This window comes from Condylura cristata, unplaced genomic scaffold, assembly GCF_000260355.1.
Source record: "Condylura cristata isolate star-nosed mole 26May11 unplaced genomic scaffold, ConCri1.0 scaffold00005, whole genome shotgun sequence".
Classification (NCBI taxonomy): Eukaryota; Metazoa; Chordata; class Mammalia; order Eulipotyphla; family Talpidae; genus Condylura; species Condylura cristata.
The window spans coordinates 66225737-66240621 of record NW_004567106.1 but is presented as its reverse complement, the minus strand read 5'-3'; the positions used below and the strand labels follow the sequence as shown (position 1 = coordinate 66240621).

Below are 14885 nucleotides of genomic sequence, written 5' to 3'. Positions count from 1 at the left end.
AAAAGACCTGTGTTTCTCTTTTTTGGTTGCTGAGTAATATTCCACTGTATATATGTACTACATCTTTTTTATCCAGTCATCTACTTTTGGGCATTTGGGCTGTTTCCATGTCTTTCCTGTTGCAAATAAAGCAGCAATAAACATGGGGGTGCAGGTATCTTTTTGAGTCAGTGTTTTTGTGTCTTTTGGGTAGATACCTAGGAGTGGGATTGCTGGGTCGTAGGAAAGCTCCATGTATGCTCTTTTTTTTAACTTAACGTTTTATAAACACTTTTGCCTGTTGGTTGACTTAATCATGTGTCATCATTTGTGCACACAGATCTACTCATCCATCATCATTTACGTGACTCTTGACCTTATTCTGGGATGTTTCAGTTTTCTCTAACAAATCTTGAGTACAGTCCTTAAAATCCACACAAGATCGAATTTTTAAAGTGCTTTGCTTTTGCTTAACATCTAGGTGCTACATGACACTGTCTTTGACATGCGTTTCTTCAAACACACGGCGTCACTTCTGCGTCTGCGCTCTGTGTGCCGCTGTGTGCTTTTCCTTGCTGGACCTCTGTGCTGCGGTGGGGTCCCCTTCAGCTGGGCTCCTCAACTTGCATAGTCGGACGTCACCCATCCTCTGCTCTGGGGGCTCCGTCTCTGACTGCTCGACAGAGATTTCTACCTCACTGTCTCCTCTCCACTTCTTATTAGACTTTACCAAAGCCCAGCGGCTGCCGGCTGAAGGATGTGTTGTTCCTCCACGCCGCTAAGTTCTGTCCACTTTTTCTGTGCCGCAGGATGGGCCGTCAGAAACCTATGTGTGGCTCCCACTCACGCTGCCTTCTGCCTCTCAGCCCGGTCCCAGCCACACTTAGACATTTGATCTTTATGACACGTGCCACAGAGAAGCAACTTTTAGTAGCTTTCTGTGTTTGCTGCGGTGATTCCCGAAATGTCAATGTGGAGACTTGTGTGTGTGTGTGTGTTTTTAATTTCAACAGCCTTGCCATAATACATTTGAGAACTTAGAGACAAGGTAGTGGGTTTCCTGTAAAGCTAATTTTTTTTTAACTTAGAGAAATGTTTGTTGTAGAATGCTGTCTTTTCTGTGGGGGAGGTGTGCAGAATGTCCTTTTTAAAGTGAGAAGTAGCTCTTTTTTTTTTTTTTTGTTCTGATTTCTAGCTGCCAATGTTTAGAAAATTATTTTTACATTTTATGATTATCTTTGCTATTAACGTTGTATTCTTTTACTCTGTGTACTTTTGGGGTTAGCCATCTGAAACCCCGAGTGGGAACAGTGTAGTGTGTTCACGAATATCCTTCCCATCGAGAGACTTCTGCATGTTGGTGTTCTTCTTATATAGCTCATCATTACGCTCTTAGATCCGAAGCTATTGACTCTGTAATCTTGGTGGCAATATTTTATTCCGTTCTCTAGCCCTGCATCTCAGCCTCCTGTTGCTGTTCATTCTGTAAAAACACTTTATATCATCATTTCTGTCTCTCATTTTCGCCTGATGGTTCAGCTGTGAGAGAGCTGCCCTGCGGGAGTTCGGGGTTAGTCTCTGGTAATTAACTGGGGCGGGTGGGGGGGGAAAGCTATGTGTGTGGGCTCCGCAGTTTACTTCTACATTGAAGGCTGAACCTTCCTCCAGGCATGTTCATCACCACTTTGAGCGGCACCACTTAGTCACTCAAACCCGAAACCTTCAAATTGTCCTATAGCTTCTTTCCCCCTTCCTGGGTCAAATCGTTTCTGCCCTTTTCTTCCCACCTCTAGCACTGCTTAGTTTCAGACCTTCATCCCCGTGCGCATTTATTCCACGGAGGAGCTCAGTGGCTCACTCACGTCACGTCTGCGGAGTTTACGCGGGAGGTGCTGGCACCGCCCTTGTACGTCATGATGGCCGCCTCAGTACCTCATGATGGCCGCCCCTGCACGTCATGATGGTCGCTCCTGTACCTCATGATGGCCGCCCCTGTACCTCATGATGGCCGCCCCTGCACGTCATGATGGCCGCCCCTGTACGTCATGATGGTCGCTCCTGTACGTCATGATGGCTGCCCCTGTACCTCATGATGGCCGCCCGCTGTAATCTTTAACTGACTCACTCTAGCGGACTGCACTGGTCTCCTAAATTCCTCCTCTCCTCTGCTCTCCATCTCGCTGCCTGGTTGACCTCTGGAAACATGCACCTACTAATATAGCTTTCTCTGCCATCACCTTTGCGCCCCCTTTCGGAGGCGTCGTAAATGAGAGTGCCTCCGACCCGGGAAGGGCAAGAAGTGGGCTGAGCTGAGGGAAGGGGGGCCGCTGTGTGACTGGCCTCTGAAAAGGGCGCAGCCTGCCGTTTCCTTGGGGGAATGTGGGCCCAGTGGGTCCCATTGCCTACTTCAAAAGAAGCCAGTAATCCAGACTCTCATCGGAAATGTCAGCTTTAAAAAAATTTTAAATATTGGCTTTTCATTGGATTTTTTTTTAAAAGATTTATTTATTTATGCATACAAGAATGGGGGGTACAGGCCAGAGGTGTGATGGTGCGAGGATTCACCAGAGACAGAGTGGAGAGCAGAACAGGCAGATTGAGGAAGCACACTGCTGAGGGGAGCAGTGGGAGGGACAGGAGAGGGCTGCCGCGCCATGTGGGTCACCTCCCTGGCTGGGGATTGAACTCATGCTGCAGTGGCTGAGTCCAGCTTCACAGTGCTGCGCTTTGACCTGTTGCACCATCAGGGAGGGAACTCGTTGGATTTTTAAAATGCAGACCCATACCGTGTGAGTTGACGCACTTGCAGTTCTTGGATTGTGCCATTTATCTTGTGATGCTTTGTGGTTGTGACTGTCCCCTCTTTCATAAGTGCCACCTCTTCCCTTCTGCCTCAAAACCTGGAAAAATTAGATTCCTTAAAAATGCCCTTTAGCCCAAGGGGGCTCTCCTGGTGCTCGCAAAGCTCTGACCCAGCCCTCGCCACACTCTACGGCATTACTTTGTGTTTTCATTACTGAGGAAAAGCATTCTTTCTCCTTGGTAATCCTAACACTTGGCCGCTAGGTCCTTTTGCCATAGATTAAGTGAAGCTTAGCATTTCAATTCACCGAGTCAGTGTCATGCTGGTCTTTGCTGTTCTTTTTTTCTTTCCACATATATTTTTAATATTCAAAAAGTATTTTTTTAAAGAAGGTGTCATATAAGGTCACTGTCTTCATGGTGTTTCAGCTCCAGTTCACCTGGGTCTAAAACGAGCGCTTTAAGATTTAGGATTGCGCGCTTCCCATCAAGAGGTAAAACTCTCCATTATCCACGTGTTTCTTGATTTCTTAAAGTATCGTGCATTCTTATTTTTAGATCTATATATCTCTTACTACATGGATTCTTTCTAGTCTAAACGTTTGTTTTGCTACTCAGTATAGGAAGCTGTATCATTAGAATGCTATTAATGTTGAAAATATTTGTCTTTTGGCGACATGTCTTTGTTCTGTTAATTGACCTGTTTATTTTCAATATAAAATCATAGCTATAGAAATATTTGTCTTTTCTTATGTATTTCTGTTTTGTCTTTGTGTTAAATAAAATTGTGATAAAAAGGTATTTTTGGCTGCTTCCTTATTAAATAGGAAGTTCATTGTTGGGTTTAAACAAATATCTCTGTTATAAAGGGAATAACATCTTCAATTTATATTTTTGGGGAAGTTTTTAGTAGAGATTATTACCTTTTGATATAATTACATAATTTTTCCGTTAAGGCAACTAAAAGGATTATATTAAAGGTTTCAAGAATTCAAAGCTTAGTGAACTCTGTACAACCTAGTAAACTTTACTTGATGATGTTATATATTTTAATCTTAAGGTATTTGGCAACTTTTATTCTAGACATATGTGTCCAATCATTCATAGATAAAATTTATTTATGTGTGTTTGCAACAATTTCCCTTTATCGGTATAAGTTGAAGGTGTAAATTTTAAGTATTGTTTTGATTTTAAAATTGACTAATGTTATTTTTACTTTGAAAATTTTTCCAGCTTCATTGAGGTATAATTGACACACACCGTTCTGTAAGTTGAACGTGTGCACGTTTGTACTGTGAAATGATCGCCACGACACGGTGAGTTAGCATTTCTACTACCTCACATTTATTGTTTTTAAAATAATGTACTGTACCCACGACCTCTTTATTACTACTTAGGAAATAAAATTGTGGAACTTTCAGAGAATATAGGACTCTATTAAGAAGGCAAAATCTTAGTGCTACTGTGTAGGCCAAACACTGTTAATACTTCAGGCTTTTTTCCCCAGTCTGATTCATGCACCTGTTATTTTCACTTTAATTAATTAATTAATATATATATTTTACAACATTGGTCATTTTTGTACAATATTTGCTTTCTCCTCAAGTGTGGTCCCCAGAGAATTCCCACCACCATCACCATAGTCCCTTGTGCTCCTCCCACCCTTGCTTTGATCCCTCTTCCTTCTCCTCCCGTGCAGAATGTCTCCGATTTATAGTTGCCTGTTAATTTATTATTATTATTATTATTATTTTCCTGATCCCTTGTTGGTTCCCCGATTGCTTATCTCTAAGTGAAACCATCGGTTATTTTCTTTTTCTTTCTGACTTATTTCGCTGAGCATAATCCCTTCCAGCTCCATCCAAGTTACTGCAAATGGCATGAGTTGTATCTTTTTTGATTGCTGAGTAATATTCCTTTGTGTGTATGGAATAGTCCCAGTCATCGCATAATCACCTACCACATCTTCTTGTTCTCACTCATCTATTTTTGGGCCTTTGGGTTGTTTCTATAGCTTACCTATTGTAAATAGTCATGCACATATTCTTTAATATGAGTGTATATAGAAATTCTTTGACTTATGATGGTGTTAAAGACTTTCAACTTATTATAAGTTGAAAGTATCCCAAGTAGTTTCCTTCCTGGTGGTGCATTGGGTTGAAGCACAGCACTATGAAGCTAGCAGCAGCCACTTCAGTGGGAGTTTGATCCCCGGTCAGGGAGGTGACACACATGGCACAGCAGACCTCTCCTGACCACCTGCTGCTCCCCTCAGCAATGTGCTTCATCAGTCTGCCTGTCCTGCCCCTGCTCTGTCTCTGGTATGTCCTTTCGCTGCTCCTGCACCTCTGGCCTGTAACTCAGTTCTGTATGCATAAATAAAATAAATCTTTAAAAAGAAAGAAAGTATCTTCAGTCACAACCATCAATATGTCCAAGTCAAACAGTTGTTAAGTGGGGGACCATCTGCATCCAAAAAATGGTACAACACTGTCCGCTATAGAGTGTCCATTGCAGTCTCCACTGTATAGTACCCTCCTGTCTCCTGACTGACTGCTAGCTGTCCCTTGACTCTGCCCTGGCCACAGGGAAGCTGGTAAACATCCAGATACCCAGTACCGTTTCTGTGGAATGAGCACCTGTTGCTTTCACACCCTCATAAAAGTCAAAGTCTTTACATCGAACCATTGTTAAACTGGGGATTATGTAAATACAATTTTGTATTATGCTATTTAGCTGACATTTTCCTACATAATTGAAAGTATCACAATTAGACTTGATGACTGCATTAAATGTTCTGTGTATCATTTATTTAATCATAGTTCTTTCCTTGAGGATTTACTGTTGGCTACAGTTTAGTACGTAAATCATCATACCCATGTCTGCTTATTTTCTTAGATCACATTTCTAGAGGTGAATATACTAGGCTTCCAAAATTTCATGTGGCCCAGAGTGAGCAGGTGGGCAGTCCTTGAACACTGCCTACCTCAGGGTGTGGCCAGTAGCCCGTCAGGAGCACATACTAGTGAAAAGGCCCAGAAAGCATCTTGTTGCCTAAGGGATTTTTCTGGGCAAATACTTAGAAAATTATAGTTGCACTAGTTGCTACCTCGTTATATGTGAAAGGCTGTATTTTAACCTGTTAAGTCAACAGCATGCTTAAGTTATGTGTAGTTTCTGATGTGTTATCTTTATTGAGATTTCAAATTTAAGATATAGAAGGGATAATTATAAACTAATAGTTTCAACAAAATGATTGATCTAGGCAATAGAGCACAGAGATACAACTGTAAAAAGAATTTCTGGGGCCCTCCCTGGTGGCGCAGCGGGTTAAAGCACAGCACTGAGAATCTAAAGCCGCTTCCGCATGAGTTCGATTCCCGCCTGCCCCGGAGGTGACCACATGGCGTGGCAGACCTCTCCTGACCCGCCCGCTGCTCCCCTCAGCAGTGTACTTCTTGATCTGCCTGTTCTGTTCCCCACTCTGTCTCTGGTGAAGCCTCTCACCGCCCCTGAGCCTCTGGCCTATACCCCAGTTCTGTATGCACAAATAAATAAATAAATCTTTAAAAAAAAAAAAAAAAAGAATTTCTGGGCCCTCCCTTGTGGTGCAACGGGTTAAAGTGCAGCACTGCAAGTGAGCCGCAGCCGCTTCAGTGCGAGTTCAATTCCTGGCCCTGGAGGTGACCCACATGGCACAGCAGACCTCTGCTGACCCGCCCGCTGCTCCCCTCAGCAATGCACCTTGCTGATCTGCCTGTTTTGCTCCCCACTCTGTCTCTGGTGAGTTCTCTCACCTGCATCTCTGGCCTATACCTGGGTTCTGTATGTATAAATAAATAAATCTTTAAAAAACAAAACAAAAAAAAATAGGAATTTCTGAGAAAACACTAGGCTAGCAGTTTAGCCTGGTTTATAACAAGCACTTTCTAGAACTGGAAATAATAAACTCTGCCTGAAGTTCAAAATCCTGTCTAGGGTCCTGTCAAAAATTAGCATTGAAAACAATGAATACTATGTAAATACTTTCATTTTTGAGTTTTAATAGTGAAGATTACTTTGGGCAATTAAGTCAGGGTAGATAACATTTAAAGAATTAATTTGAGGCCTCCTTGGTGGCACAAGAGTTTAAGTCTCAGCACTATGAAACTGTCTGCAGACACTGCACATGAGTTCCATCCCTGAGAGGGACCTGACCAACATGGCACAGCAGGTCTCTCCTATCTGTTCTGCTCTGCTCCCTACTTTTTCTCGGGTGAATCCTCTCAACTCCACCCACTTCTGACCTGTACCCCAGTTCTTCTGTGCATAAAGAAATAAAAATAAATCTTTAACAAAATAAATACACTCAGCACAATGTTTGATACAGCTTTGCTTAGAATGGTTAAATATTGAAAGCCACCTAAGTCACTCAACAGCTCCTGATTAGTGCTGCATATCCCAGAATACAGTGCCACTGTCAAAAACTGATGCTTTGGAAACATGATTTGTTAAGGTGGAAGGGTGTTTGTAACAAGCTGTTATGGAAAATCCGATCCTAATTTTCTATTAGTATTTGTGTGTGTGTGTGTGTACATTTAAAATATCTGGAAGAGCAGAAATCTAATGTTAACCATGTTTTTTGGGGGGATAGTAAAATTACAGATAATTTTAAAATTAATAACTTCTCAATATAATTTGCTTTTTTTAGCAATGTGTAATAAAAAATTAAAGTTCAATTTAGAAATATGGCATGACCCCAAATTAATTCTGTGAGTTCAATAGGTACTATTCTTAACAGTGACAAGGAAAATTCTCTAACATTCTATTCAAAGCCAATTTCATTTTTTTAAAACAAAGTTCCAACTGTCTTTTTTTAAAAAAATATTTATTTATGCATACAAGAACTGGGGCACAGGCCAGAGGTGGGGGTGTGTGTGAGAGGTTTCACCAGAAACAGAGAAGGGAACAGAACAGGCAGATTGAGAAAGTGCACTGCTGAGGGGAGCAGCGGGCGGGTCAGGAGAGGTCTGCCGCGCCATGTGGGTCAGCTCCCTGGCCGAGGATTGCACTTGTGCTGAAGCACCTGTGGCTAGCTTCGTAGTGCTGCACTTTAACCCATTGCACCACCAGGGAGGACCCCCAAAGTTCCAAGTTACTTAAGTAAAATTCCAGTGAAGAATTGAGTAGCAATTTCCTTAATGTCGATTTCCATACTGAGTGACTTTCCTGATTCTCTAACTTATTTTCATCCAACACTATGTTGTGTACAGGAGTTTGATGCCCGGGCAGGGAGTGACCCACATGGCACAGCAGACCTTTCTGTCTCCCCGCTGCTCCCCTCAGCAGTGTGTTTCAGTCAATCTGCCTGTTCTGCTCTCCACTCTGTCTCTGGTGAATCCTCTTATCCCCTCACCCCCTGCACCTCTGTACCCCAGTCTTGTATGCATGAGTAAAAATAAATCTTTAAAAACAATTAACATTTTACTGCTGCTTTATTTACAATAGGAACGACATGGAATCAACCCAAATGCCCAAAAGTACATGACTGGATTAAAAAGATGTGGTACATATACACAATGGAATTTTTTTGTGTGTGTGACTTGTCCATTTTATGATGGGATAGTTACTAACTTATTGACACAATAGACTTTTATATAGTAGATATAGTAACATATTTTTCAAATACATAACTATTTTGTGGCATTTGTGTTATATCTTTATTTTTAAGACTTTGAAAGTAAAGCTTTCAAATCTTATGTAGCTAAATATGTATCAATCTCGCTTTTTTACATAATATGTTTATTTTTACATCATTTTGTACATTTTTTTTCAATCTCAATTGTAATCCCTAATCCCCATGTGTTTCCTGTCACCAAATCACCCATGTGCCATCACCATAGTCCCGTGCACTTCCCTCCCCCCACCCTGTTTTTGATCCCATTCCCCATTCCACTCCCACAAAATGTCTCTGGTATATAGCTGTTCATTATTATTATTTTCTCACCAGGTCCATTATACTCCTATGAGCGAAACCATCTGGTAATTTTCTTTTTTCTTTCTGGCTTATGTCACTATGCATGATGTTTTCCAGCTCCATCCAATTTGCTGCAATCGACATGTGTTTCTTTTTTTTGTTGCTGAGTAATATTTCATTGCATATACACAATGGAATTTTTTTTAACTTATTTATTTCTGCATACAGAACTGGAGTACAGGCCAGAGGTGCAGGGGCAGTGAGAAGATTCACCAGAGATAGAGTGGGGAGCAGAACAGGCCAACTGACGAAGTACACTGTTGAAGGGAGCAGTGGGCCGGTCAGGAGAGGTCTGCCGCGCCCTGTGGGTCAGCTCCGGGGCTGGGATTGAATTTATGCTGCAGTGGCTTTAGCTTCTTAGTGCTGTGCTTTAACCCGCTGTGCCACCAGGGAGGGCACTACACAATGGAATATTACTTAGCAATCAGAAAAGATAAACTCAGGCCTTTTGCAGGAATATAGGCAGAGCTGGAAGGGATCATGTTTAATGAAATAAGACAGAAAGAAGAAAAATACTGGATGGTTTCTCTCAGCAGGAGTATAAAGGACAAGGGCGGGGGGAATAATAATGATGAACAGCTATATACCAGAGTCATTTTTCGGGGCGGAGTGGGGAATGGGATCAAAAACGGTGGGAGGGGAAAGTGCACTGGACTACAGTGACGGCACAGGGTATTACAACTGAGCTGGAAAAAGGCACAAAATGATGTAAAAATAGACTATAATAATAAAAAAATATCATAAACAAACAAAAAACAATTAACATTAAGAATTTAATCTCTCAATTACATGAGTGAAACCCTGAGCACTCACAGCCCTGTGTGACTAGTGGCCACTTCGCTGGTTGGTACAGACCCTGAGAACAGTTCCACCTTCACAGCACATTCTTCTGGACAGTGCTGCTCTAGAAACTTCTTCACCACTCAGCGGTGACTGAGATCCACACAGAGTTGTTTGTGGGCAGATAATGTTATCACCCAGCTTTTCAGGAGGCTCATGTAGATCTTAGGAGAGTCAAAACTTTAAGGGCCTTTTATGGTTGGAGACTGTCATTTCCTGAAGGGCCGAGACCTTTCTTCCTCTCTCTGCAAAGAGCCTCAGTTCACCAAACGTAGTAATTGTTACCGTAGCTGGCCGAACTCAGCACAGGGCCAAAGTAATGTCATGTCTGAAATGAGCTTTCATGCTTCGCAGGCAGTCTTCAGTTAGAGCATCAATAAATATAGCAGAGGGCCCTAGCACTTCTTGACATTTGTGAAGTCTGTGTAGGAATGGGTAAGTGGCTGCCAGGCGTCTTCTGGCCCTGGTACCAAAGAACTGTCGACAGACTCAAGCTCCCCTTAGATTAATTCACTGAGTTAATCTGATTAATTAATTAGGTGATTGCTAATTGGGGCACAGAGGACTGAGAGGAGGAAGAGACTGGCTCGGATCTTAGCTCTGTACTTGCTTGTGTTCAGCTAACAAGCACTAATTGAGCTTTGGAGCCTGCCAGGCACTGCACCAGACACTAGGGGAAAAGGTGTAAACAAGAAGTTCTCTGTCCTTGAAGAACTTACAGACACGGAAGATTTCTACCGCAAGGTCACCGCAGTGACAGAAGTCTCACCGGGGCTGACGGGAGCCCTGACGCAGGGCTCTGAGGCCAGGGCAGACTTCAGGAGTGGGGATGCCCCACCCTCAACTCCAGGAGGTGCAAAAGCACACCTCTTTCCTGGGAGGGTGTCTGTCTGGGGAGCTGAGTGAAAGGGAAGTCAGGACAGATGTGCGATGAGGGTGGGTTTAGCTCTATCCATGGAATTGATGGGAACGCACAAGGTGGAAGAAGCAGCTGAGTGAAGCTATTATTCTCATGCTGAATAGGAGCCAGAGTTAATGAGTTTCAGAACACGGTCATATGTGAGTTGGAGTTAGAATGCCAGCGGATGAGGTGGATTCTAAAAACAGCTTTCACCAACTGTTGCTGTGTTTCTACTGTGGATTTTTGGCAGCCTCAGAACCAGCCATGGCTTGGGGACTACGGTGGGGATTGACTGTGGGGAGTACAGCGGGCAGGGATTGAGCCAGTGGGTGGAGGCACCTTGTGTGCTAGCGGAGGGAGGCGGACAGAGACACAGGCAAAGCCTGGAACAGTCTGACTGGCCGTTATTGCTACCAAAGTGGGCAGGAGGGACAGACCTCCCCGCCCCAGGATCCTGATTTTAAATGTTTCCAAAGTCAGGGCACTTTGTGGGTGCCTCTCCTTCCACTGGCTTCCCTTTGATAGGCAGGAGGGGTCTTCCGTAGGAATTGGGGTCCCTTCAGGTACTTACTCCGTTTAGATCATGGCGTCTAAACTCTTTGCTTACTCCCGTCTGACCGTGTTCTGCCCGTTTGCTCTTTTCTCCCCACATTAGCTTTTTTTAAAGTTATCTTTTTCTCAAACTAGCCAAATCACCCCATCTGTGCCCAAATTCACCTCACTCGACCTTCTTGCCTTTGCTTTTGCTATGATGCCGTCCCCTCCCTTTTTCCTGCCTTTGACGAACTCTGTTCCTGCTGCTGCGGGCCCAGCATCAGCCCCAAGACGTCTGAAAACCTCCCCACCTACGGCAGTTCCAGCTCATCTTTCTCTGTTGAGATATTCAGATGTATAGTCCAAATTCTGCACCCCATGCTGAGACCAGGGAGGGGAGGAGTGAACCTAATTTTGGAAGCCAGGCAAGCTGCCTGGTCATCCCTCGTCCCCTCTCTCTCCTTGCGGGGAGATACTGCCTTTTTCTAAACATTGGTTATTGAAAAGACCAATACAACAACAAAGAATGCCCTTAGTCCCATTATCTTAATATGATCTTTTTGCACAATTCTTTCCCAGCCATAGGTATTGCTTTTTGTCAGTTGGTAAAGCGTTTTATATTTAGCGCTCCTCCCGCTAAACTTATGTTTCTTTGTAGTTATTGTAGCAGAAGTGGAACGTTCCTGCTTGTTTACTGCTGTAATTGGTTCAAGATCTTCTTTGGACATTAGACATTGGGCTTCTGACAGTGTTTTCACAGGAATTACTTCTAAGAGTTTACCTCAAGCCTCTAAGTATTTATCAACTCTCCTTGTCTTGCATTTATTCTCTCACTGACTTCAGACATCTGTCTACAGGGACAGAAGGATAGTCTTGTAGATCCTAAAATATATCTCAACCCTCCTGTACAACATTGTCCATCATTACTCAACCAGCTTTTTCTTTTTTATTTTTAAGATTTATTTTATTGACTTATACATATAAGAATTGGGGTATCGGCCAGAGGTGCAGGGGATGAGAGGATTCACCAGAGGTAGAGTGGGGAGCAGAACAGGTGGACCTACTGAAACACACTGCTGAGGGGAGCAGCGGGCGAGACAGGAAAAGTCTGTCATGCTCTGTAGGTCAGCTCCCTGGCTGGGGATCGAACTCAGGCCACAGTGGCTGGTAATCATTTGGTAGCACTGAGACTTTAACCCCCACGCCACCAGGGAGACCAACCAGCTCATTCTTTTATTCTTGTTCTTTGCACTCTCCTAATTTCAGCAGAAAGCTGCTTGTAAATGAAAACATGATCCAGCCTAAAGAGAATTTCAGTCCTTATTATCTCTGACATTGAGCTTTCTCTTCTGAAACTTCCCTCCCAGGACATTTCTGTCCTCAGCTTTCTCAGTCTTTCTCAGCCTTTCCCTCAACTCAGCTTCACTTCTCTAAAAGGAGGGCTCATTCTTGAGTGCCTGCCCCAGCCGTCTTCCTTGTCTCTGTTTCCGAGCATGCCATCTACTCTGACGCATTTACTAATAAGTCGGTGCCAACAATTTCACTGTTTTCTTGCTTTCCTGCCTGAGGTTCACCTCTACCATCTGTTGTGTGCATGTCGCTCTCAGGGGATCTCCCAGCTCTTTACCATGCACAAAGTCCACATCCAGCATGTCTTCTTTTCCCTGAACCTCCTCTCTCCAACTGACCTTCATCTAACGTGGTGCGTGTGGTCCCATCACCTCAGTGTCACCTTTATTCTTCTCTCCCTGTTGCGTCAGCAATGCTGCACTGATACAGAAGACAAACGGTATTTTTCTTTTTCCTTCTAGCTTATTTCACAGAGCATAATATCTTATAGCTCCATCCATCTTGTTGAGAATGGCATGAGCTTATCTATTTTTGATTGCTGCATAGTATTCCATTGTGTATATAGACCACATCTTCTTGAGTCAGTCATCTACTTGGGGGCATTTGTGTTGATGCCACATCTTACCTGTTATGCCATATGGTTTCACCTTATAGGAGGAATATAGAGGATCTAGGAAAAAACAAAAAAAACCCAGACAACTAGAAATCAGTGATATTCTGCAGGGGAGTGGTTGGGAGAGGGGTCGGGGGAAGGGGAGAAGAGCAAAAGCGACTATGGAGAGGGTGCCGGGGTGAATGGTGGTGGCAATTCACTGGAGACTACATCTGAGAGATGAAAGCAAACATTGTGCAAAAATGAACAAGGTTGTAAAATATATACAAATAAATAGATTGTATATTTAAAAAAAGAAGAGAAATGGGAGTCATGGAGCGGGCTGTAGGTGCTGTTCAGGAGCAAGGTCCTGGGCTCTCATTGATAGTGGAACGGAGAGAAAAGGACAGGTCAAACTGGCCAGTAGGGCTATGTTATTGATCAGGTAAGTCATAATTCTGACCCCCAGTCATGGTTCCAGTCTCTTTGACAGTGGGTTCACTGATCGGTCTCGGACGCAGGTACCTCAGCCACCGTCCCCCAGCGTGTCCTGGGGGATACATACCTCCTGCTGTACACACATTGCACTGGGCGGCCAAGGGCCCTGCTTTTGTTTAACTTGAAAGGAGCCTGGTAGGTCTGGTCTGCTGCACGTAGCAGGCCCACATCTCCCCTCATATTCCATCCATTGATTTAACATTCACACTGTCTCTCATCCATGTTCGAATGTCTATTCCAACCCACAGTTTTTATTTTAAAATGTTGAATACAAAAGTAGAACACACTTATGTAAAAATCCAGTGTTTATCTATCTTAATCAGAGGTATCTTGTCACCAGATGTACTTAACAGAGTCAGATAAGTGAAGTTCCTCTTATAGATTACTCCTAGCCCCGTCTAAATTGTATTTCTTTCTCAGCAGTCACTGTGATTTACACTCATGGTTCTTTTTTTAAAAAGTGGATTTAGGCCCTCCCTGGTGGCGCAGCGCTGAGAAGCTAAAGCCACTTCTGCATGAGTTCGATTCCCACCTGCCCCGGAGGGTGACCACCTGGCGCGGCAGACCTCTCCTGACCCGCCCGCTGCTCCCCTCAGCAGTGTACTTCGTCGATCTGCCTGTTCTGCTCCCCACTCTGTCTCTGGTGAAGCCTCTCGTCGCCCCTGAGCCTCTGGCCTGTACCCCAGTTCTGTATGTACAAATAAATTAATCTTTAAAAAAAAAGTGGATTTAGCCAAGTCACCAAGATGGTGACAGTTTATTCCTGACTTTGCTCCTCCCTCATGAGAAGAACAACTAACAACTGTTCAAGAACAAGACACCCCTGAGAAGATTCCAGAACATGGAGGTGAGGTCAAAGCATACCCTTACACCACAAGGACCAAGGTGGACTGCACTAGAGGAAAGTTTGTCTGCCTCAAGGAAGATTGAGCAGTTGAGCTGAGGGCCTGAGAGCAGAAAAGGGTAGGACTTGCCAGGAGGGAGAATTCTCTGATATGGTTCTGAGTCAGCCATTGACTGTAAAGACCAGCTGCCTGCAGGCAGCAACCTACCATGTTGCTAGCCAAGGAGAGAGACCTTCCTTCTTTCTCGCCTGCTGATGTAATGGGCCTTGAAGATGCCTAGACCACAACTATGTCATTAAAGGAACAGAACTCGTCACCTGAATTTCTGTGAACAGAAGAGCCGTATTAATGCACATCAAATGGTGATGTTGACAAGGAATAAATCTGTGTTTGGCATAATCGAACAAATTAACATTAAAAAATCGAATTTAGGCCCTCCCTGGTGGCGCAGCGGGTTAAAGCACAGCACTGAGAATCTGAAGCCACTTCCCTATGTTCAAGATCTTCTTTGGACATTAGACATTGGGC

The 14885-nt window shown here is 43.6% G+C and overlaps 1 protein-coding gene and 1 long non-coding RNA gene across 2 annotated transcripts in view; both read left to right on the top strand.

Moving 5' to 3' along the window:
* Positions 1-2483, top strand: part of ZC3HAV1L (zinc finger CCCH-type, antiviral 1-like) — a 12875-nt gene extending 10392 nt beyond the window's left edge. Inside the window, exon 5 of the mRNA XM_004677206.2 lies at positions 1773-2483. Coding sequence (XP_004677263.1) covers positions 1773-1918 — 146 coding nt within the window. The 3' untranslated portion in view covers positions 1919-2483. The remainder of the gene's footprint in view (positions 1-1772) is intronic.
* Positions 2484-2685: 202 nt separating this feature from the next.
* On the top strand, positions 2686-14012 carry LOC105853250. The gene is made up of 3 exons (XR_001145114.1): positions 2686-3275; positions 4015-4097; positions 13974-14012. It is a non-coding gene; the product is annotated as an uncharacterized LOC105853250 (long non-coding RNA).
* The last annotated feature ends 873 nt before the right edge of the window (positions 14013-14885 follow it).